General features: G+C 40.3%; 2 protein-coding genes across 8 annotated transcripts in view; both read left to right on the forward strand.

Moving 5' to 3' along the window:
- The window catches only part of fw (CUB and Sushi multiple domains furrowed), a 54,328-nt gene extending 32,668 nt beyond the window's left edge, over positions 1-21,660 (forward strand). For 3 of the 5 annotated variants that reach the window (XM_043211228.2, XM_043211231.2, XM_070276412.1), the window contains exons 10-15: positions 15,725-15,904; positions 15,978-16,104; positions 18,482-18,594; positions 19,662-20,015; positions 20,092-20,607; positions 20,675-21,658. In XM_043211228.2, the coding sequence (XP_043067163.1) occupies positions 15,725-15,904; positions 15,978-16,104; positions 18,482-18,594; positions 19,662-20,015; positions 20,092-20,607; positions 20,675-20,808 (1,424 nt within the window). In that variant the 3' untranslated portion in view covers positions 20,809-21,658. Of the gene's footprint in view, positions 1-15,724; positions 15,905-15,977; positions 16,105-18,481; positions 18,595-19,661; positions 20,016-20,091; positions 20,608-20,674 lie in introns of those variants that run through there. The other 2 variants (XM_070276413.1, XM_043211232.2) reach the window with 2 other exon arrangements.
- Positions 21,661-21,771: 111 nt separating this feature from the next.
- LOC108120174 (retinitis pigmentosa 1-like 1 protein) overlaps positions 21,772-22,360 on the forward strand; it is a 45,671-nt gene continuing 45,082 nt past the window's right edge. For 2 of the 3 annotated variants that reach the window (XM_070276415.1, XM_017233710.3), the window contains exons 1-3: positions 21,773-22,004; positions 22,077-22,180; positions 22,238-22,309. In XM_070276415.1, the coding sequence (XP_070132516.1) occupies positions 21,914-22,004; positions 22,077-22,180; positions 22,238-22,309 (267 nt within the window). In that variant the 5' untranslated portion in view covers positions 21,773-21,913. Of the gene's footprint in view, positions 22,005-22,076; positions 22,181-22,237; positions 22,310-22,360 lie in introns of all 3 variants that reach the window. The other variant, XM_070276416.1, reaches the window with a different exon arrangement.

Genomic DNA, 22,360 nt, shown 5'->3' on the forward strand with positions numbered 1-22,360 from the left:
CAGCATGGTTTAAAACCGATCCCCTGCAGCCTAACATAAATAAAACAAAAATATGTGGTGCGCTTATCGAACTTAAGAAAGGGTCGCATAGCAGGTCAGCGTGCAGTGCGTTGATAAGTAGTTTTAAATAGATTTAACATTTTCATGTATCTTACTTATAAGAGGGTATTATAATTTTGGTCAAAAGTGTGCAACGCAGTGAAGGAGACATCTCCGACCCTATAAAGTATATATATTCTTGATCAGGATCACCTCCTGAGTTGATATGAGCATGTCCGTCTGTCCGTCTGTCCGTCTGTCCGTCTGTCTGTCCGTCTGTCTGTTTCTACGCGAACTAGTCTCTCAGTTTTAAAGCTATCGTCTTGAAACTTTGCACACACCCTTCTTTCCTTTGCACGCAGTATATAAGTCGGAACGGCCCGGATCGGCCGACTATATCCTATAGCTGCCATATAACTGATTGATCGGAAATGGTATAACTTTGGTGTTTTTAGAGTTAGAGAGTTCAAATTTGACAAGAGAGCTACTTTTGGCAAAAAATTACGTCATGCCAAATTTCATAAGGATCGGCTGACTATATCCTATAGCTGCCATATAACTGAACGATCGGAAATGACCCAACTTTCGTGTTTTTGAAGATAGAAAGCTGGAATTTAATACAGATTCTATTTTTGGTCAGTTGACCCAACCTACCAAATTTCATTAGGATCGGCCGACTATATCCCATAGCTGCCATATAACTGAACGATCGGAAATGACCCAACTTTCGTGTTTTTGAAGATAGAAAGCTGGAATTTAATACAGATTCTATTTTTGGTCAGTTGATCCAACCTATCAAATTTCATTAGGATCGGCCGACTATATCCCATAGCTGCCATATAACTGAACGATCGAAAATGGTTTTTGGTAGAAATATCAACTTTCGTATTTTTGAAGATGGAAGTTTGGGACTTTTTTTAGATTTTGTATTGTAATAAATTCGATTATATATTCCTATTCCCATAAGGATCGGCCAACTATATCCGATGTTTGCGATATATATCCGGTTTTAACTGCAAGGGTATATAAACTTCGGCTCCGCCCGAAGTTAGCTTTCCTTTCTTGTTTTTGTTTCTGTTAAATTGGTCGACCTGAAGCTCTGCTTTATTTTTTATAATATCAGAGAACGGCAGTATGCCACTCGCACAATGAGTACATACGAAAAACACCGAGTATTTTAGATACCCGAGTATCTTTCATGCACGAAGTTTTGGGTATACATAAGTATTTACCATGCAAGAAAGTGCGGGAGTCTTTTTTTATTCGGTAAGTTTCTTGAGTGTGGATCGCAGGCACACTTTGAAAGGCATAAAAAGATTGAAAGGCATTAAAAGAAGATCATAAAACGATCGTATAAAAGAGTTTTGTTGTTTTTATTTTTGTATGTTCTAGGTATCCGTGCACCAAGTCTTGTACTCACACAAAAATTGTGTGTGTCGGTATTGCCTTTTGTCTTATGAGTGACGACTGTTACTCTCACAAAAATTTTTATGGGTTTTTTTTTTTTTTTTTTTTTGGATGGCGCCATTGAGGTGAAAATCTATCCTAGATACTATTGGCCCGTACCAATAGCATGCACGATTCACCGGCATGTCTAGCCGGCGCCTACGTACTAAAGACACCCCCGCACACACCACAGACCCCGCGGTACCACTGCTAAGTATTACTTCGCGGGGAAGGGTTGCCTAGTCTAGGCATTTTCCCTTAAGCGACGTTCATTTTCGAGTCTTCTTAAGTCGCCCTGTGTATAAGCTATCAACTGGCTTACCCAGTCCCATTGCTCCTGTGAGCTACACATGAATTCCACAAGCTGCTCCGGATCTGGTAGCGATCCGACGATGGCACTGTGCGTCCATCTACCTTTGGTCGTTGCGTCCCACCTCTCCTGCCATGAGGATAATGCCGCTTGTCGGGCTGACCTCTTAATGGCCTCTCGGGATGAATTCCTTCCCCGTTGCCGATTGGATGCGTAGATTTCCTCCGCTTCATTAGCCAGAATATTGATTGGAATCATTCCGGCTAGAACGGATATGACTCGTAGGGCCGCTAGTCTGTATGATGCCCCTAGCTTTTTTTTAAGCCCCTGTTGTCTTCTGACTGACGCAGCCCATATCGGCGCTGCGTACAGCAAGACCGACGTGACGACGCTGGCTTAAAGGCGTCTCCTGCTTTCCTTTGGGCCTCCCACGTTTGGCAGCATCTTTGACTGTGCCCCATGGGTCCACCTCCGCCTCGTCGGTTAGGTCCTCTGAGCCTCTTGCCCTTTGGAAGCGTCTTCTTGCCCGCAGGCAGGCGGTCCTTAGTTGCTGAATGTCCTGGTTCCACCAGTATACTGATGCTCCTCTTCTGCTGGGTTTCCTCCTAGGCATGGCACTGTCGCAAGCATCTGATAGTGATCCTGAAAGTTCTTCCGCTGCTCCCTCCGGGCAGGATGATGAAGTCCGGTCTAGCGTCTGTAGGGTTACTGAGAGTGCTTCTCGACCCAAACGCGAGTCCTTCCATTTCGGTCCTGTCAGCTTGGGAATCCGTTTTCTACTTACCCCTCCACGGGTGGAGGCCTGGTGGCCTGGTGGTCGCTGAAAGTAAAAGCATCACTGACCTCCCAGTTGCACCTCCTAATTAGTGCGCTGCTAACGAAGGAGATGTCGATGATAGATCCACGCCCTGCCTTGCTGTACGTCAACTTTTGGCCTCTATTGGCCAAGACCACGTCCAGTGCCGCAAAGTGTTCCAGGAGACTGGTACCCCTCTCGTTCGGTGCTCGGCTTCCCCACTCCGGGGACCAGGCGTTGAAGTCCCCTCCAATGACCACCGGCGATCTGCCTCTTGCATCCGCAACCAGGCTTTGTAGCATTCTTTGGTAGCGCGAGATTTCCCATCTTGGCGGGGCGTAGCAGCTGTAAAATGTAACCCCCCCCAAAACCTTCGCTGTTTCCTTTCGTCTCTGACCGCCTGCCTAAGCAGCGACTGAGCCGCCTTGCAATGGTTAAGGTTGAGCTGGGTGCACTTCATTAGCTTTTCCTTTGTGAGAGGGCACTCCTAAACATCGGACATTTCCCACTTCCTGCTATGTGTCCTGCTTCCTTCCCGGCGTTGCTGCAGAACGCACACCTTGGCTCTTCCGCGCAGTCTTTTGCCATATGGCCGTCCTTGCCATATGGAAAATTATTTATGGGTATGCATAGGGAAGTGGGGGGCAAACTCTCATTTTTTATAGCACGCGTGCATAGGGTAGGAAATTCTGCCGCAGCGCTGCCGGTACACTGACAGTGTGAGCACTTTAAAATTTTTTAGAAGCCCTCTCACTTGCTCCAATTTGCCTCATTTGACAGCCCAAACTTAAAAATTAAAATATTTAGATTGAGAAAAATTATCTCCAAAATTGCGTTGGAACAAGTTTTCTCCATAGAAAATATAGGTAGGGATGCTTTCTTTAAAATAAAATACACTATCACTATACACTATAAAGAACACTGGTATCAAAAGGTGTCACCCGTGTCGTTCTCTGCTTAGTATAATAATAAGCTGTTGTAAAAATGGCCCCTTTATACCCTTGCAGAGGGTATTCTAATTTTTTCCAAAAATGTACAACGCTGTGAGGGAGACATCTCCGACCCTATAGAGTATATATATTTTTGATCAGGATCACCTCCTGAGTTGATATGAGCATGTCCGTCTGTCTGTTTCTACGCGAACTAGTCAGTTTTAAAGCTATCGACTTGAAACTTTGCACACACCCTTCTTTCCTTTGCACGCAATATATAAGTCCGGGATCGGCCGACTATATCCTATAGCTGCCATATAACTGAACGATCGGAAATGACCCAACTTTTGTCTTTTTGAAGATAGAAAGCTGAAACATTATACAGATTACGATCTACCAAATTTCATAACGATCGGCTGACTATATCTTATAGCTGCCATATAACTGAACGATCGGAAATGGTTTTTGGTAGAAATACCAACTTTGGTATTTTTGAAAATAGAAGTTTGGGACTTTTTTTAGATTTTGTATTATAATAAATTGGGTTATGATATGATATTATATATTCTCATAAGGATCGGCCAACTATATCCGATGTTTTCGATACATATCCGGTTTTAACTGCAAGGGTATATCAACTTCGGCTCCGCCCGAAATTAGCTTTTCTTTCTTGTTATTATAATAAATTGGGTTATATTATCAAATTCTCATAAGGATCGGCCACCTTTTGTTTTTTTTTTTTAAACAAGTTAAATTTTTGTGTAGTCCCCGGAATTGTTCAGAACCATTTGAACATATCCGGGCGATGGGGTAACCATATTAAGGTGGGGTGAATATGGTACATGACCTTAGACTATACTATACTATTTACCATTATTTACATTAGCTTACAATATTAGTGAACAACACGGGAAGCAAATCGCTGGGTTGAAATCTCTTTAAACGCCTAAGAGTTTGCGGGTCGGCCAGCCTGCTAGCCAGTGGATTTGGGTGACTCGTTAGCCTGTCCGAGTACCGTCGGCTGTGTTAGTTTAGCAGGTCGCCCTCCGGGACAAGGCGTAGGTCGTTTTGGATGGCCTGGTTTGTCACATACCAGGGAAGTCCGCTGGTGCTTGGATCCGGTGCCCCATACCTCGATCGCATACGTTCAGGTTGGCGTGAGGATTGCTTTGAGCAGGAAAACTTTCGTCGAGAGCTGGAGGCTTTTGGATCCCAGGAGCCAGTCGAGCTTTGGGAGTATGCGAACGCATTGGGCTTTGATCGCAGTGATCTAGGTGTACACTTAAGTAGCAGTGAGAGGTGGTGTTTTGGTGGTCATTGAAGGTATGCACGATGTCGATCACAAGTCTTAGAGAAAAAGTGACGCATGCCGACTTACTGCAAGTTATGGGAATGTTCCATTGCTTGGTCTAGCGCTTCATCGCGCTTAACCAGCCCTGAACAGCAGCCGAGGCTGACAGCAAGCAGGGCCGTGTCGTCGGCGTAAGTAGCCAGAAGCATACGAGCGTCTGTGATGGGCGACGGAACTGGCGGAACTATCACTCGTGTACATCGTGTATGGGAACGGACCAAGTACACTTTCTTGGGGCACTCCTGCGTGATTGTGTGCCAAGCTGGATCGTGAGTCCCTTACTGCTACAACGAAGGTACGATCGGCAATGAAAGACCTCAGGATGGCGAAATAGGTTGCAGAGAGAAGTTCCTTGATTTTGTAAAGAAGGCCCTCGTGCCACACCTTGTTTTACGTCGAGAAAGACGCCTACAGTGTGCAGTTTATGCTCGAGTCCGTGGGTGATGTGGTTGACCAGGCGATTGACTTGTTCTGGCCAGCCATGGGATTTTCTGAAGCCGAACTGGTGTTGAGGAATATGGCCTTCTACTTGTGGTAGTTCCAACAGTCGGCTGAGTAGAATCCGCTCGAACACTTTCGAGAAATTCGAAAATCGATTCGAGATAGTGGCTTCCTTGGCTTTGGGATCATGATAATCCGGGCTTGCTTCCACTGTCTTGGAAAATGTCCCAGGCTTAGCATGGCTTTAAAAAGTTTGCAACTTCTTCGCGGTGTGAATGTTGATGTTCCGCAAAAGCGTTGGCTTTGTCGGAGTCGTTCTTAAGCCAGCGGCCAGTGTGGCTTTGTATTGGGGATTGTACAAGCGGCTGTCTTTTATTTCCTCTCGTTATTTTCCAAATCGACCAAAAATCGCTGCAGTTGTCCGGGCCAGCTCCCTCCAGCAGGGCATCAATGTTCTTTTGGCGGGTTTTCGCTAGCAACCTTCGTAGTCTATTAGTAATGCTAGATAGACGCTGCTTAGTTGCAGGATCGCCTGACACAATGAATTGCCTTCTGAGGTGCCTTTTTAGATCCAGGAGTGCCCTTGCCTCCTCTTATTAGGTGGGAGACCAGATTGGCGCTGAGGTGGCGTAGCTCTCTGGGCGGCTTCAGTAATTGTGGAGGTGAAGCTATCTACGTATGCATCCAGATCGCTGCAGGTTGTTATTGGTGTGTAGAGAACGGTGTGAACATCGACGTAGGACTTAAAAGTGGCAACGTTTGCATGCGCGGGTAGCATTTTGGGGACTCCTTTATTGAATTGAGCTTCTTCATTTATTATGAAGAGCAACGGGAGGTGGTCAGAAGATAGCATTTGCTATCTGGGGGTAGCATTTGCACGATAGCATGTGGCATCTCCAGTTGCTACAATATCGTCATTGACATTGGCCAGGACAGATCTGAGGGTCCGGCCTCTAGCGCACATCCCGTAGCTGCCCCACCATTTGTGTTTGGCATTCCAGTCACCGGCAGCAAGAAACTTATCTCCGAGATTGGAGAGGAAAGTCGTTAAGTCTGCTTCCGTCTACCTGACAGCAGGGAGGCAGTACACCGAAGCAACTTTAAGCCTCCCTCTCCTTGTAGATATCTCGATGGAGACGGATTGAATGTGCTCTTCCGAAAGAGTGAAAGAGAATTGATGGGTTATGGCTGACTTGACGAAGATCCCTGCGCCCCCATGTCGCCGGTCATCCGGCTCTACGAAAGCAATGATCTCGTTTGCATTCGAGCTTATCCCATTGGGGTTCCAGCAGGCTATTTAAGCGCTCCCATTGCGGAGGGTTGTGGAGGGTGGACTCCTCTGCACGATTGCTTGCATTAGAGTCTCTACTAGGGACATCATCCTGTCGAGCCTCATGAAAAGCTGTTCCAGTTTGGCATTCAGAGCGGCGTTTTCGGTGGAATGTGTTGGAGGGGGAGTACTTTCCATCTCTTTGCAAGGGGTGAATAGGTTTCTTCTGGCTACACTTGCAAATGATTCCTTACCAACGTCGGGTGAGAGATTGGTTGAAGAAAACGAGTTCGATTCTGTAGCTGCTGTGAGCCTTGATTAAGTATTTTGTTTGAATGCGACTTTCAGATATTTTTGGCATCCTCTGAAGTTGGCCGCGTGAGAGCTTCCGCAGTGAAAGCAGCACCTAGGGTCGTCTTTTTCAAGCTTGCACTCCAGGGTAGGGTGGTTTCCTCAGTGTGCCGCGTGCAGTATGCTTTTGTATGTCCGTATTCCTGACATCTATGGCATTGTACGGGACCGGATTGCGTGGCTTCTCCCAGGTCACTATGTGTCTGCAAACAGCAGAGATGTTCTAAAGAACATGTTGTTGTTGTTGTTGTCTCCCTTCTTGATGTCCACAAACCTCATGTTAAGCGGAAGCTGTGTTACCTTATTACGAGGGGTATAGATGCGCAGAACGCAGTGACTCTCTTCCTGCAGACACTCAATAATATCCTCCGATGGGACGTCATGATGAATGTTCTTCATTACCATGCGAAAGGGTCGGTCTTTTGACAGCTGGTGGTGGTGGAAAACAGTTCGTTTTTCGTGGAAGTGTCTGGCAACAAGCCTGTAGGAGGAGTTGGACTGAATGGCACAGTTACCTGAGTTCAGCGCTTTGATGGAGTAAGAGTCTCCAATAAGAGCATCCAGCTCTCTGCAGAAGGCAGAGTAGCTGACTACACCAGAAACCATAATCCTTGGGACCTTGGGAGATCGAGTGGCTTGCGATGCTGCTGATTGGGCTTGTCCTTGTTGGATTTTGCCGGCAGCAAAGTTGCGTCGCACTTCGTTGTGGCGCGGTTTATCGCGGCTTGCGAAGTGGAAGGCCCGACGTCCATTTCTTCCTTGTCGCCCATTTCTTCCGATTGTCCATTGATTCCTTTGATTGGCTTTGCTGTGACTTGCTGCCAGCCTGGGGTGGGGTTGCATGATAGTGTGCTAGTGGAAGCAGGATTATGCCTCGCACTGGATGCAGCGGAACACAAACTGCCATTCGAGCTTGTTGTCAACGTTATTTGAGATGAGATCGAGGACGTTATAGTACAAGTTGTGATGAAGCTTGTGGGAGCCCATCTGGTTGTACTGCCAACATTTAAGCAACTGTCCGATAGACCGTCTCCCAAACTAGCTCGTAGTTCGGCGGGAGTTGCTCCAGCAGTATTCCTCATTGATTTAAAATCGATGGATTGTTTTTGGAGAGATTTATCCATTTTAGCAATTAGCAAAAACTTTACCAAATAAAGTTAAGTATTTAACTAAGATGGGAGACAAATGCTAAGCCGGTCCTACGACCCACCTAGACTTATGCAGGATGAATGTCCGCTAGTGTGTCGCGGTTGCTTAGCTCAAACACAAACCTGTTGAATGCTTAAAGCTTCAACATTAGATCGCCTCGTGGAGATCAGTGGACCACCAGCAATTGCCGGGGCCCAGTGCTTGTGAAAAGAAAATACCGTGGAATCACTTATAGCTGATTCACTGGGGGATTGCTAACGTGAAGATAGGTAGGACGATTGCAGTCCTACAGTGAAGGAACTTCCCGAAAGCCTTGGGTTTTTTATTTGAATGGACTTGATGAATCACCAATAACACGTCTTACTCTTGCAAAATCTCGTCTCGGAGTACGGATCGGCCAACTATATCCGATGTTTGCGATATATATCCGGTTTTAACTGCAAGGGTATATCAACTACGGCTCCGTCCAAAGTTAGCTTTCCTTTCTTGTTTGCACTGATATTGGAGTTTGCTCTGAGCTTGGACACCCCTGATCCGCAACATAGACTATATTTTTTTGATAGATTTGGCTGGAATTAGTTTAAATCGCTTTTCGAAAATGAGATTTAATTTGAAAAATTCGTTTCTTAGGCTACTTACAATTTCAGCCCTGGCTAAAGCTGTTTCGGCCGTGATGTTTATGACAGGAATAACTTCTGGCCATACAAATTTTTGCTTTATTTCCTGGAACGTTGATCTACCGCTGTGATGCAAAAGGTTTTGGAAGAAAGAAAACGAAAAAAAATAGTATGTATGAACGACCGAAATTATGTGCTTCCTCGATTTGCTGTGGAATGACGGTCACTAGCATGGTGATTGTACATAGCCTAGAAAAGGCATCCGCGACCACATTATCAGACCCTTTAACATGGACGATTTCAGTCGTAAGCTGCAAAATGTAGCCAAGCTGACGAAGTTGCCTTGGTGACGTCTTTTCTGGCTGCTGTCTAAAAGCATAGACGAGAGGCTAATGGTCTGTTTTAATTAAAAATGGTTCACGCAGTGTTGAAAGTATTTGATGGCTTCAAAAACTGAGAGTAATTCACGATCGGAAGTGGTGTAGTTTTTTTCGATCCAATCGCCACATCAGAAGCATCACATACCGAGGTCGGTAGCGCTTATCAAATGGATTAGCCAATAAACTGCATCTGAGATACTTTGTTTACATTGGTCGTAGACGGTAATCCGATCTGGTGTCCATTTAATTGGGCGTTGGTCGTTTTTCCTAACATTCTGAAACAATGCCTGGATATGTGACGAACGGGCAGAAATCTTCGATAATAATTGATGATGCCAAGGAATCTTGCAAGTTCGCTGATGGTAGATGCTCTAGCATTGTGTTGTATGGCCTCCACTCGTTGACTGGAGGTTTGATTCCGTGTTCATTAATAAAAAAACTAAGAAAAATGTACTTCTGCTTGGGTCAATGGCTTTTGCTTAAATTAATGCAAAGTCCAAAGCCTGTTCTTTAAACCAAATGGCATGTAAGGGAACTCAAATGGTATGCAAACAGCGGTTTGCGGAATGTCGCATTCCGCAATTGCAATTTGATAAGCTTTTACCTGGTCGAGGGTCAAAAATATCTTCTTTCCGCTTAGTTGCTCCGAGAAATTGTTAATGTGAGCAATTGCGTAACGGTTGGGTAAAGTTATAGCGCTGAGTTTACGATAATCCCAGCAGGATTATCAACCTCCATCCTTTTTGCTAACCATATGTAGTGAGCTTGACCGCTGGCTTTTGGACGGACGACAAATGCCCTCTTTGAGCAAGAAGTAAGTTTCTGCTTTTGCAATTAAAAACTTGTCATCTGCTAAGCGTCAGGGCCGATCAGATACTGGACTCCCTATTGTTTTAATGAAGTGTTGTACAGCATGTGGATTGTTTGTTCTTTTTCTTGGTACAGTGATGTCGGTCATGGTACAGTCATGGTAGTAGCAAAGTTCTGCTTGTTGATCGCTTCATAGCTGCGGCTGACTGTCTGTGGCCGTGGAGAACTTGGATATAACTATAACGCCTCTAAAAATTGGTCGATTTGACTACATTAATTTTTGGTTTAGATTAGCTATTAAAACAGTTTTAGGGGCGGGAGTGGGCTTGGCAAAATTTAGACATAAACTTAATCTGCGTGAGAATCGTATGAGTCAAAGTTCCAGGTGGTTAGTTCTATTTCTTATAGTCTTCGAGATCCACGCGTTCAAAATTTTAACACGTTTATATGGGAATTGGTATATATATGGTATGTCTACATCTCTTACATCTATACATCTATATAAAGTTTTTCAAAAAATTTTAAATAAACTTGAACTACGTGAGTATTATATGTATGTGTATGTCTTATAGTCTCTGACTATTAGCTGTATGTCTTATAGTCTCTGAGATCCACGCGTTCATACGGACAGACGGTCATGGCTATATCGACTCGAATGTTGATGGTGATTAAGATTATACATATGTACATATGTACGAGGCTGGTTCAATAAGTACTTAGCCTCCAAAAGAAAAACGAAAATTTTGGAATAGTGATTTATTTCTCAACCTTTTATCTCGATACACTTGACACGGCGATGCTTCAACTTCTTTAACTAGGGTTGTTGGTTTTTGAAAAAATATCGTATTGATGATATTTGCTGTGAAAAAAATATCAATCGATAATATTAAGAAATATCACCAAAAAAAATCGATATATCGAGTATTTTTGATATTTTTTATGGTCAGCTAAAATTGAAAAAAGGTGGTTTGTAAATTTAAAAAAAGGTTTTAATATGTGTTTTCATCCGCCATGAACTGCAAATAAGAGCTATTTTTTATTTAAAAAGTGAATTGAAAAACAAAAAATATTTATACCCACTCTCAAGCAACTTTTATTTACGTTCTTTGAAATAAAAAATAACTAAATTATTAAGGACATAGTATTCAAATTTATTTATAAAAAAACATAATATAAAAAAAAAAGTTTTAAAAAACTTAATTAATTCATGAAATATGTACTAAATAATGCTAATTACTTAATTCTCGTATTTAATGCTCCTAATTACTCTAAATTACAAAACAAATCTTTCTTCAATGATTTTAAAAAAACTCTTTCGGTTATATGCTGGTATGTCATTCGACTACGGGAGTCACAGACAACACATTTAATGACAGAAGCCAACCTTTCAGATGGAACCGATCTTCCAGGCGTGATAAGATAACTTAATGCCAATTTCTGGCTTAAGAGTGACCAAACATAAAATATCGGAAATACCAACTCAAAAATATTATTATCGACTATTTTTGCCCAAAAAATATTCCGATAATAATATTTTTTTTAAGAGAAAATATATCGATATATTGATATTTTGATATATTTCCGACATCCCTATCTTTAACCTGTCTGAAAAATACGTTTTCTCGAGGTCTTCAAAATAGGTCTCTGTGGCGGCGACGACCTCCTCATTCGACGCAAATTTCTGTCCAGCGAGTAACTTTTTCAAGTCTGGAAACAAAAATAAGTCACACTGGGCCAAATCGGGGGAATATGATGGATGGGGTAGCAGTTCATAGCCCAATTCGTCCTATTTGGCCTTGGCGGATTGGTGAATCGGTGCGTTGTTTTGAGAGCCGTATTTGTCTTCGCCAAATGGGGCCGTATTTTCTACAACTCGGCACAATAATTCGGGGCACTACAGCCCTGTGACAGTTTTGCAACTTGTGAATTCCAAAAAACGGTGGCCCTCATCTTTCGTGCCAAATGGGACAGTCTTCACCTTCATCGGAGCAGGTTCGCCGGTGTTCGTCCACTGTTTCGGCTGTTCCTTGGTCTCTGGTGTGTACCAGTGTATCCATGTTTCGTCGACGGTCACGAAACAACGCAAGAAATCCTTCGGATTGCGCTCAAAAAGCGTCAAACAATGATCTGAAGTGGTCTCACGGCTGCGTTTGTTGTCCGGAGTGAGCAATCGCGGCACCCATCGCTCCGAAAGCTTTTTTATGCCAAAATTTCATGCAGGGAAGGACTCAGCTATCTAGCGCATCTTCAATCGGCGGTGTGCCAATACGAGATCGTGGATTTTTGTCACGTTATCCGCCGTGGTAGTCGTTTTTGGGGCACTGAAAAACTGACTTGCGACCACGTTGAAACTCGTTGAACAAATATTACGGTCGCCATCGAAGGAAAAGAGTCACCTTACACAGCATCCAAACGCTCTTTGATTTCGCTGCGCGATATCGCTGCGCAGACCGATATTGCTCTTTCTTCATTTTTCTAAAATCCGCGGACCCGTCCGATTCCATACTCAGTTAAAACAAAATTACGTGTCCGATTACACTACACTACACTACACTACACGGCCATCGGGCGGTAGTATTTTTCGGACTGCCCTCGTATGTACTTTATGCGATCGGAGATGATTCCTTCTGTATGTTATATAAATTACCGGGCATAATGTTTGAAGAAAGCTAGAATTTATTTTTACTCAGTTATTATACCCAGCACTCATAGTGTATTGCGTGCTATACGATTTTTCATAAAGACTCTTGCAATACCTATGTTAAGAGGAGCCCTAAAATAAATAGGTCTTACTCCAAAGAGTTCCTTTTGGAAACTGATTTTATTTGGTAATGTTCTCTTATAAGTAAGATACATGAAAATCTTATATCTATTTAAAACTACTTATCAACGCACTGCTCGCTGACATGCTATGCGACCCTTTCTTGAGTGCGATAATCGCACCACTTATATATGTACTTGTGCTACGCTCGGTTCGGTTAGGCTCAGGGGATCGGTTATAGACCATGCTGTTTGTCTCTTATTTCATGCGTCCGATCCCTTGAAACTCTAACTTAAGAATTTGTATATATAATAGTGTTCAATCCTTGAAAATTCTGGAAAGGGCCACAAAAAGAGGTGTAAATTTGATGTGTTTTTGATTAATATTTTTTTTTTAATAACTTTGATGTTACTTTCCTTCGATTATAATTTTTAGTGGACTGTATAAATGTCTATTATTGTTCTTGTATTTTGTTAATACATTTTTTTCTTTCAATAATTAGTAAAAGTATTATTTAATTTGAATTTTAATATTTTAAATGTTTTAACATTATTTTAGCTTTTTTTATGTTCAACTTAATGTTTGAACATCCTGCAAGGGGCCACAAACGTGCCTTAGTATATATTTTATAGTATATATATGTTTTCTTCAATTTTTGTTTTGCAGAGGTCCTTTTTTTTTTTAATTTGAATTTTTTTTTAATAAAATTTATCGATTTTTTTTTAAATTAATATTTTTTAAATTGTAAATATATATTTATACCCTTGCAGAGGGTATTATAATTTTGTCCAAAAATGTGCAACGCAGTGAAGGAGACATCTCCGACCCTATAAAGTATATTCATTCTTGATCAGGATCACCTCCTGAGTTGATATGAGAATGTCCGTCTGTCCGTTTTCGATGTTTAAAAGCTATCGATTTGAAAATTTTCACACACCCTTCTTTCCACACTATCCTCTGGCTGCAATATAACTGATTGATCGGAAATGGTATAACTTCGGTGTTTTTAGAGTTAGAGAGTTCAAATACATGAGAGCTATTTTTGGCAAAATAATAAACCTATCAAATTTCATAACGATCGGCCGACTATATCCTATAGCTGAACTATAGCCATATAACTGAACGATCGGAAATGGTTTTTGGTAGAAATATTAACTTAAGTATTTTTAAAGAAAGAAGTTTGGGACTTTTTTTAGATTTTGTATTATAATAAATTGGGTTATATTATCATATTCTCATAAGGATCGGCCATTTATATCCCATGTTTACGATATATATCCGGTTTTAAATGCAAGGGTATATCAACTTCAGCTCCGCCCGAAGTTTGCTTTCCTTTCTTGTTATACCCTTGCAGAGGGTATTATAATTTTGGTCAAAAGTGTGCAACGCAGTGAAGGAGACATCTCCGACCCTATAAAGTATGTATATTCTTGATCAGGATCACCTCCTGAGTTGATATGAGCATGTCCGTCTTTCCGTCGGTCCGTCTGTCTGTCCGTCTGTGTGTTTCTACGCGAACTAGTTTAAGACTATCGACTTGAAACTTTGCACTTGAAAATGAAAATGAACTTTGAAACTTGAAAATGGTATAACTTTGGTGTTTTTAAAGTTAGAGAGTTTAACATGAGAGCTACTTTTGGCAAAATACGACGTGCCAAATTTCATAAGGATCGGTTTACCATATCTTATAGCTGCCATATAACTGAACGATCGAAAATGACCCAACTTTCGTGTATTTGAAGATAGAATGCTGAAACTTAGTAAAGATTCTATTTTTTGTCAATGAAGTACGGATCGCGAACGTACGGGTCGCGAACGTACGATTTTGCCATATACAAGTTTTTTTTTTGTTTACCTCTTTGTTTTTATAAATAAATTTATATTTTCTTAAAAAAATCATGTTTTACCAATTTCTATTTTGAAATTTTTAATTTTAGCTTAATTTAATTTCAATTGTCACTTCTTTTATCCATAGAAAAATATTTATAAGCTTGTTTAAAAAAAACGTACGCCACTTTAAAATTCAATATAAAAAAAATATTCTTGAAAAAGTCTGAATTTTTTTAAAGTTTTAATAGTTTACACTATAATGGCTTAACACAATAAGTTTCATCCACCTGCTTTCACTTAATGCGAATCAATTACAATAAAATTATGTTTTGGGTCGCGAACGTACGATTAGAACATAGATAAGAATCAAAATACAAATTAAGAGGTAATTGAACATTTTTTCGCTCTCTTCGAATTTGTCTCGTCTTATTAGATTGTTTTTAAGAGATTTAGTTCAAAAATAGCAAACACATCATATGTTTTCCTTGAGAAATAAATAAACATAAAAATGTCTTTAAATCAGAGGTCGGCACGGCCCTATCTCGGGGGCATAGGAAATTTCTCTGCCCGAGCTCTGCCACACACATACAGTATAAATGTGTGAAACGTCATGCTCAAAGCCTACTTTCTGCTATTCGTTACTAACACTAATGCGGTAAAATTATATCAATGTATTGTGGTGCCGACCACTGCTTTAAATGTAAAAAAAAAGGTGAAAATTAAATTTTTTTACTTTTTGGGCTTTTTTTTTTTTTTTTTTAATATTTATTTGTGAAAATACAAAAAAAGAATCGAGGAATATGGACATTTATTTTTTCGGTCCTGGTTGACCATCTGCCGGAATAGCCCATATACCTTTATGTCTTTTGCCTAATTTATATTTGGAAAAAAATTCATCCAAATGGGGCCTCATTTTTAGACGGGCTTCACAAATGTACATTCCAATTTCCTTCCCGGCTTTTTTAATTTTGTTGTCAATATTTTGCAAAAATTCAAATCTTTCTCTAGCGCCACTTCCATAAAGTTTTATAGTTCATTTTATTTTAGCCTAAATCACTTTTAATTCTGTGGAAAGGCGAAAATAGTTTGACGTCGACATTTTGTTATTTACACAAACACAATTTTTTTTTTTGGCACCCCCGTTTATTTATTTCTTGGGCGACATAAGTGTCTAAGGAAATGCTATCTCTTCCTCTTATTATATTTAGTGCTTATTTCAATATAATTTACTTTCTCTATAGACATTGATTGCGGCCCGATCTTACCCATCCCATATGGCGGTCACAAATATGTGACCAACAGCACCTACGTGGGCTCCGAGGTGGTCTTTAGTTGCAGCCAGTCCCATAAGCTCAGCGGCGTAGTGAAGCGTCAATGCTTGGAGTCGGGTGTCTGGAGTGACGTCTCGCCGAAGTGCGAAGGTAGGATTGATTATGGGAAAATGGCCTTTTACATTTCATAAAATATCCCATGTCCTATTTAATTCCTATGTAGAAATTCGCTGCCCGGAGCCTAAACTAGCAGCTCACAGTTTGCTCTCCGTAACCGGCAACGATCGCATGTATGGTCGCACGCTTATCCGCACCTCAGAATCTTCTCAAAACACAGCTCAAACATACAAGTAAGTCGATTAATTACACAGTGCGACAGTGATTTGGAACTTTTGTAGAGACCTAGTTTGAATTGTTCATTAGGTCGAGTATAGTATAAAACCGTGTTTGAAATTTTCCTAACACCCTCAAAATCTTGATTTATTTAGAAAAAACGGTTTTTTGGGACTTTTTAGCTCCTAAAAATGCCTAAGAGCGTAATTTTAAATCGAATTCAAAATTTTAGACGTTTTTGAATAGTTAAATGTTGTAGCTTTTGAAAAAAAATATATCTTTAATCTATTTCAACAAAGAGAATACAATTTTTACGCAAGAAACTGACATTTTTGAATTTTTGTCGTGTTTTTCAGACTTTGACGCCATTTTTTCGGTACAATTTCATTTTTGATACATATCAATATTTTCTCGTCAATTCTGAATAAAACGAGACCAATTTCATAAGGAAATTATGAAAATTGGTGAAGTTATAACGCTTTTCCCAAAACAAGTCAGTGCAATTTTACTAGTGTTCCGGAGTAATAGTGTGCCCTTCCATTTCGCTTATTCCTTTCTTTTACACACATTTACTCCGCTGCGCTAGTAAAATTGCACTGACTTGTTTTGGGAAAAGCGTTATAACTTCACCAATTTTCATAATTTCCTTATAAAATTGGTCTCGTTTTATTCAGAATTGACGAGAAAATATTGATATGTATCAAAAATGATACCACTTCTTAGAAATTGTACCGAAAAAATGGCGTCAAAGTCTATAAAAAACACGACAAAAATTCAAAAATGTCAGTTTCTTGCGTAAAAATTGTATCCTCTTCGTTGAAATAGGTTCAAGATCTTTTTTTTCAAAAGATTCAACATTTAACTATTAAAAAACGTCTAAAATTTTAAATGCGGTTTGAAATTAGGCGCTTAGGAATTTTTAGGAGCAAAAAAGTCCCGAAAACCGTTTTTTCTAAATAAATCAAGATTTTGAGGGTGTTAGAAAAATTTCAAACACGGTGTTATACCATACTCGACCTAATGAACAATTCCTACTAGGTCTCTTCAAAAGTTCCTTCACTTTTTCTTTTTTTGTCGCACTGTTTTATGTTGTCTTCTTTAGGTGCTTCACTTTTTAACAAATAATTTGAATAACGCAAGCCGACAATTTTCAATTTTTTTTTTCCTCCACGCATATTTTTAACTGCTTCATAGCCTTTAGGCTCCACCAAACCCAAGTCCAAAACAAATATAGCAGTTTCCTTCACTCGCAGTTTCCGTGGAACACCTAAGAGAAGAAATTCATCAAATCTTACTATATAATGAATTATGAAGGTCGTCTAATTGCGTTGACCAGCATTGTTATACCCTTGCAGAGGGTATTATAATTTTGTGCGTTGCACACAGTGAAGGAGACACCTCTGACCCTATAAAGTATATATATTCTTGATCAGGATCGCCTCCTAAGTTGATATGAGCAGGATCACCTCCTGAGATGATATGAGCATGTCCGTCTGTCCGTCTGTCTGTCTGTTTTTACACGAACTAGTCGCTCAGTTTTAAAGCTATCGTCTTGAAACATTTCACACACCCTTCTATCCTTTGCATGCACTATATAAGTCGGAACGGCCGGGATCGGCCGACTATATCTTATTGCTCCCATATAACTGAACGATCGGATATGGTTTTCGGTAGAAATACCAACTTTGGTATTTTTGAAGATAAAAGTTTAGGACTTTTTTTAGCTTTGTATTATAATAAATTGGGTTATATTATCATATTCTCATAAGGATCGGCCAACTATATCCGATGTTTGCGATATATATCCCGTTTTAAGTGCAAGGGTATTTCAACTTCGGCTCCGCCCGAGTTAGCTTTCCTTTCTTGTTTTTAGCAGATATTATTTTTTAAATGTATAATATGTATACCACCTCAAATTAAACAAGAAAGTAAAGCTAACTTTGGGCGGAGCCGAAGTTGAATATAACCTTGCAGTCAAAAACGGATATAGTTGGCCGATCATTATGAGAATATCATAATAAAATCAATTTAGTTCAATAAAATATAGGTCCCATAAGCTTCTATCTTCAAAAATACGAAACTTGGCATTTTTACCAAATACGAAATACCATTTCCAATCGTTCAGTTATATGACCGCTATAAGATAAAGTCTGTCGATCGTTATAAAATTTAGTAGTTATTACATATCTTTAATATGTTCTTGTATTACATATGTACTTGAAACAATCATGGTCAACGCAATTACATGGCCTACATAATTTAATATATACACAATAGGTGTATTGAAACTGTGAGTGATGAAATCTATATATGTTCTGGACTCTGGTTCAGGGGAGCCTCGAGGTTTTGGTGTAGGCCTGAGTAATTTATTATTTGTTCTTTAAATTCACACAGAATTAGTGCTCTGGCCAAGTATCGCTGTGAACGTGGGTATAAAATGGTGGGCGAAGCTCTAGCCACTTGCATGGACAATGGTCAATGGAGCGGCACAATTCCGGAGTGTGTGTGTAAGTACAGTACAAACTATAATCTTGAATGCATATTGGAGGATTTTATTGCCTTTAAGATATTCCGTATAAAAATAATAATAATTCAACTAAATTCCTTTAAAAAAAACTGTTCTTTATTGACACTGAGTGTACATGGTCCAACCATCTATCATAAATGATGGTATGAACCACATTTATGAAGATCTGAATCGCAAAATTTCTTGCGAAAACTATTGTTTTCGAATGATACATACAGTAGAATCCGGTTATAGCAACTTTCGAAGGACCGACGATTTTATGTCGATATACCGGACGAAGTCCGAAGACGCACCAACCAAATAGAGCAAAACAAACGTTTTTTTCTTTATTTTATTTTACAGATTTTCTATAAGATATCTATAAGGCCGATCGTTATGAAACTGGTAGTTCGGATTAAATGACCAAAAATATAATCTGTACTAAGTCCAGCTTTCTATCTTCAAACACACGAAAGTTGGGTCATTTTCGATCGTTCAGTTATATGGCAGCTATAAGATATAGTCGGCCCATCCTTCTAAAATTTGGCTTGTCATAATGTTTTGCCAAATAGCCAATAGCTCTCATGTAAAATTTGAACTCTCTAACTTTAAAAACACCAAAGTTGTACTATTTCCGATCAATCAGTTATATGGCAGCTATAGGATATAGTCGGCCGATCCGGGCCGTTCCGACTTATACTGCGTGCAGAGGAAAGAAGGGTGTGTGCAAAGTTTCAAGGCGATAGATTTTAAACTGAGAGACTAGTTTGCGTAGAAACAGACAGACAGACGAACAGACGGACAGACGGACATGCTCATATCAACTCAGGTGGTGATCTTGATCAAGAATATATAAACTTTATAGGGTCGGAGATCTCTCCTTCACTGCGTTGCACACTTTTGACCAAAATTATAATACCCTCTGCAAGGGTATAAAAATTGTGTCGCCATAAGCAACTTGTCGCTAAAAGCAAAAAAGTACCAAACGGAGGTCTTTAAATATATTCTTTAAAAAAAGTTGGTCAAGTAAAATCAAGTCGCACTTATCTATGTAATTATTTTTGTTAGATGTGGAATGCGGGGCGCCGGAGAACATCACCAACGGAAAAGCAAACTTGGCCAACAATGCTACCTACTACGGAGCAGCAGTGCTTTATGAATGCGACATAAACTTTAAACTCAATGGAGTTTCTCGCCGCCTGTGTACGGAGCATGGAAACTGGAGTCACGAGCCACCCGAGTGCCTTGAGGTTATGTGCGACATGCCCAATATCAATGAGAATTTGATTGTCGAGGCTGGAACCCGAGCCGTGGGATCTGTGGCCACCTTTAAGTGTGCCAAAGGCCGCATCATGGTCGGAAACGACACCCGCATCTGCCAGAAGAATGGAAAATGGGCCGGAAAGAATCCAACATGTAGACGTGAGTATACGCATATTAAAGTCCCTTCTATACATGAAAAGGATGACTAAATGGGTTCCTTGTTACTTTAATTTAGCTGTCGATTGCGGACGTCCACTAGCAATCGAGAATGGACGAGTAATTGTGGTCAACGACTCTACCCTGTACGGAGGCACTGCGGAGTACCACTGTATCCCGAACTATAACCGGATAGGTCAATACCTTCGCAAGTGCACCGACGACGGGGCTTGGAGTGGCAAGCAGCCCCGATGCGAATTGGTCACCGTTGAGGGGCAGGATAGCTCTAACTTGAGCACTGGAGTTGGCATTGGAGCCACTATCATTGTGGCGTTGCTGGTCTTGTTCGGTTTCATATTTCTCTACCGCAACAAAGCACGACCTGTGAAGAATACGGAAAACGTGCAGGCGGCCGAGACAAAGGACGAGCGAAATGCTGCCGTCATGTCGTACTCCACGCTGGAAGCCAACAACCGGATGCACATGGACAACAACACCTCGAATACATTCAACACGTTCCATGGTGTTGATGGACGCGGCAATAATTCTACTTACCCAGCGGTTAGTGATGAAAGACTGAACAACAACCGATCCGGTAAGTGGGATGATAGAATTCCCTTTCACTATCAACTATAAAATACCTTTGGTGCCTAATTTTACAGAGAACATCTACGATCAGATCCCAAGTGAACAATTTTACGATGCTCCCTACGAAATGAGAACTAACGACGAGGTTTACGAACCGGAACCAGTGGCTAGCAACGTCATTACCATCAACGGGATTTCCGTTAGATAGAGTTCCATTGGGAACGGTCTCCTATAAGACTATCGAGTATATCATGAGTTATGAGACTCCAACGAATGATTAAAAAATTCGACAGAGCTTTTGGTGCCGGACTTAGCTCATCAAATTAGGTACCTACAAGAGTTCATCCTTATATTTCTGATCTGCACAGTTTGAAAAATATGTAACTGATCTAATGAAAAATATTCAGATGTTTCTGATATTTAAAATATTTTTTTCTTATTTTTTAAAAAGTCCTAAGAAAACTGGCTCTGGTTTTTAGTTGTTAATATTTCTTGACGAACTCCTTTATATGTGGTCCTTTACTACCACTAATTAATGACGATATGGCGATGACAATCACTTATGTACTATAGTAAATAACCTTATTAATAAAAAAAAAAAGGCTTTCATTTTTGTTTGAACTTAATTCAACTTTTAATTGTCATGAATTGATGCGCAAGGGCCTGCTACCTGATAAAAATTATTCAAGTTTAGTCTTTTGTTAACCCTAGTTTTGTACGATTAAGTGTATATAGCAATTTTTTAAGGAAGGATGTTAGATACTCGTAGTTCTGCTTTTGTATGCACTGTAGCCCTGTAAAGATAGGACCATATATAATCGCTTCATGTACCTAACAAGTATGTACTTTAACCCATACGTGAAATCGACTGCAAAGCGAAATCAATAAAAATTCTGCCAAATACATATGTATTACAGCTCAACGTGTCCCTAATACACATTCGAGCCTTTTAGTATCATTAAATTATTTGAACCCTATAGAAAGTTATTCAAAGTCCATCAAATTTTGTTATGCTATGTTTAAGAGTTCGCCAGTTGTAAAAAAGGTAATCTTACTGTCAAATAAATGTGTGGTTAACTAATTTATTAATATTGCAAAAAATATTTTTTCTCATACTGGTTGCTTAGGGGAAAGGTTGCAACCAAGGTGAAAATTTTGTTTGATCAATAGTTCATTGAAAAAAATTTACAACTTTTTGGCATACAAAAAATAAACAAAATCAGTTTCTCTTTTCCCAAAATTTTATCCATTTAAAATTTTGGCCGAACTGTTCAAATTTACACTTTTGGACTCCTCGCTTACGTAGTTCCATAATGGCTAAAAAGGCAGGACAGCAACAACTGCAAGCGGATATCCAGAGCGATGAGGAGCTCGAGCGCTTCCTTGAACGACCAGGTCTCCTTGGTATCGACCCTTTTCGTCCAATTTTGCTGCCTACTTCACTTATTTACCTGGCCTCTTTTCCTATTCCTGCAGTGCTCGATATCTACTCGGAGTGGTGTGGGCCGTGTTTGGCTCTGGTAGGAAACCTGCGCAAAATCAAGCTGGAGATGGGTGGCGACAACCTGCAACTGGCCATAGTGAGTTCCAGCGCCAATTACTCCTTTCGAGAAACTACTAATTGTAATTCCTCATAGTGTAAATCAGACAACATTACGGCCCTGAAGCGATTTAATAAAAAGAGTGAGCCCACATGGCTATTTGTGACTGTAAGCCCAAAAACTTTCTCGCATCATTGGATTATGATTTCGTACTTACTT

Source organism: Drosophila bipectinata, chromosome XR (assembly GCF_030179905.1).
Source record: "Drosophila bipectinata strain 14024-0381.07 chromosome XR, DbipHiC1v2, whole genome shotgun sequence".
In the NCBI taxonomy this organism is placed as follows: Eukaryota; Metazoa; Arthropoda; class Insecta; order Diptera; family Drosophilidae; genus Drosophila; species Drosophila bipectinata.